This window comes from Rhincodon typus, chromosome 40 (genome assembly GCF_021869965.1).
Source record: "Rhincodon typus isolate 14 chromosome 40, sRhiTyp1.1, whole genome shotgun sequence".
In the NCBI taxonomy this organism is placed as follows: domain Eukaryota; kingdom Metazoa; phylum Chordata; class Chondrichthyes; order Orectolobiformes; family Rhincodontidae; genus Rhincodon; species Rhincodon typus.
In genome coordinates this window covers 3,244,457-3,246,284 of record NC_063371.1, presented here as the reverse complement: position 1 = coordinate 3,246,284, position 1,828 = coordinate 3,244,457, and the positions used below count along the sequence as shown (strand labels likewise).

The window sequence follows — 1,828 nt, the reverse complement described above, 5'->3', positions numbered from 1 at the left end:
TGTCTCTCTGTCTCTCTGTCTCTCTGTCTCTCTGTCTCTCTGTCTCTTGATTGACTTAAGAGTTTGGTAATGCTGAAAGGTCACTCCACCCTAGACCAAAGCCAATATCTGGCACTGACCGGGAGTTTAAAAAGTGTTAAAGCCGTGAGGCTGATCTCGCCCGAGACTGGAAGTTGAGAAGAAGACACCGAGAGGGTTTGAGAGCCATGTTGGTTGTGCCTGTTAGACCGCTGGCCTGTGGGAGATAATAGTTTTTAAACTGAAGATGTAGATTATATGGCTGCAAAGAGAGAGAGCTTTGCATCTTACGCTCGTCGGGACCGAATGGCAAGAATGCCGAACCTTTCGATATTCTCGAAATTCAGTCCTGATGGTGAAAAGCAACTTTCTATTTTTCCCGTGGCAACAATCTCGATGTTAACCTCTCGAGCCTGGACGGAAAATGCCCCGTTGTGCCCTGGTAAAGCCCCCCGCTCCCATCGCCGTAATGACGCGCCGCACCGTGTGGCGCTTGAGAGAGTCACCCCTTTCTTCATTTCTCCCCCCTCCCAGATTATCTGTGCCACGTCTGCATTCGGAATGATTCCTTGGCAGGGGTGGTCATCGCAGACAGTGAATATCCTTCCAGGGTTTGTTTCTCGCTCCTCGACAAGGTAGGCACCTTTTCAGAATCCGCCCACCTCTCTGTTCACCCCCCCCCCAGCACTTCACCTTTCTTCTCCTTCCTGCACCCTCGAGTCGGGCCACCGAGCCTTGTTTCCTCGACCCAGGACTTTGGAATTCAGCTCATAAACTCTCCAGTCTCAGTAATGTCCTGATAAATCCTTTCTGTACCCTTTCCAGTTTAATTAATAACCCCCTTCCTATAGCAAGGAGACCAGAACTGAACGCAGTATTCCAAAAGTGTCCCCTCCTGCTGAACCAGGAGGCTCTGTTTCAAGTCCAACCTGTTAAAATATCTCTGAACAGGTCGATTAGGAAAAATAGGTTTAGTGGGGGGGAAAAATACATGGTTGAAGACGAAAATGGCAGGAAATGGCAGGCCAGATTTGTCCAGGGCCTGACACGGGAGATGCAGGAAGGCTAAGTTCCCCCTTGGGCTGGGGGTGATGTGGGTGAGGAGCAGGGGACAGAGTCTCATGGGTAGGAGGGAGGTCATTTCAGAGGGGCACCGAGGTGACCTGGAATGGGAAAGCAGTTTCGAGGGGCTGAATGGCCTCCTCGCTCCTCCTTGTTCCAGTCAGTGATTTATTTTGCCACCACTCCCTGTTGGGGGCTAATTCTGTGGCCCAGTGGCCCCCCCAAGTGTTTCAGTCGATGTCCTGCCACGTACAAATGGCCCATAGAATGACCGTGGTCCCGTTTTGATGCCCTCAGCCTCCTCTGCCACCTTGGTGCCTACTTGTCCTTTTTTTAAACAGGTCTTGTTGTCAACCCGTCCTGTCAGGTCCTGACCCTCGGGATCTTCCCATTCCCTCTTCAGCTGCTTGGAGTTCCTCCCCCTCTCTAAATAGATCGGGCCTTCTCTTTCTAGGACTTCAGCGGACTTTGTCCCTTTTTGTTTTGAAATTCCATTTCGCGCAGGGTCTTCGAGGAGACCCCCCGGTTGTTTTGGGTTTGCCTGTCCCAATAGCAGCGCCGCCTCGGAGGGGAGGGTGGGATTTGGTGCCGTCGAAGTGAAGGGCGTGGGCTGTTCGGTCCCTCCAGCACGTTCGACCCTTTGTGCTTTGAAAAGGTGGGGAGTCCTTCCGTCTTCCCAAGACGGCGGCTCCCATTTGCCTAGGCGGCAGTGGGAGGTTGCTGTGCACAGACTGAGGATTCCCCCCCC

General features: G+C 52.7%; 1 protein-coding gene across 1 annotated transcript in view; it reads left to right on the top strand.

The window, feature by feature from the left end:
* ykt6 (YKT6 v-SNARE homolog (S. cerevisiae)) overlaps nucleotides 1-1,828 on the top strand; it is a 9,343-nt gene that overhangs the window by 1,824 nt on the left and 5,691 nt on the right. The window contains exon 2 of the mRNA XM_048618726.1: nucleotides 553-653. Coding sequence (XP_048474683.1) covers nucleotides 553-653 — 101 coding nt within the window. The remainder of the gene's footprint in view (nucleotides 1-552; nucleotides 654-1,828) is intronic.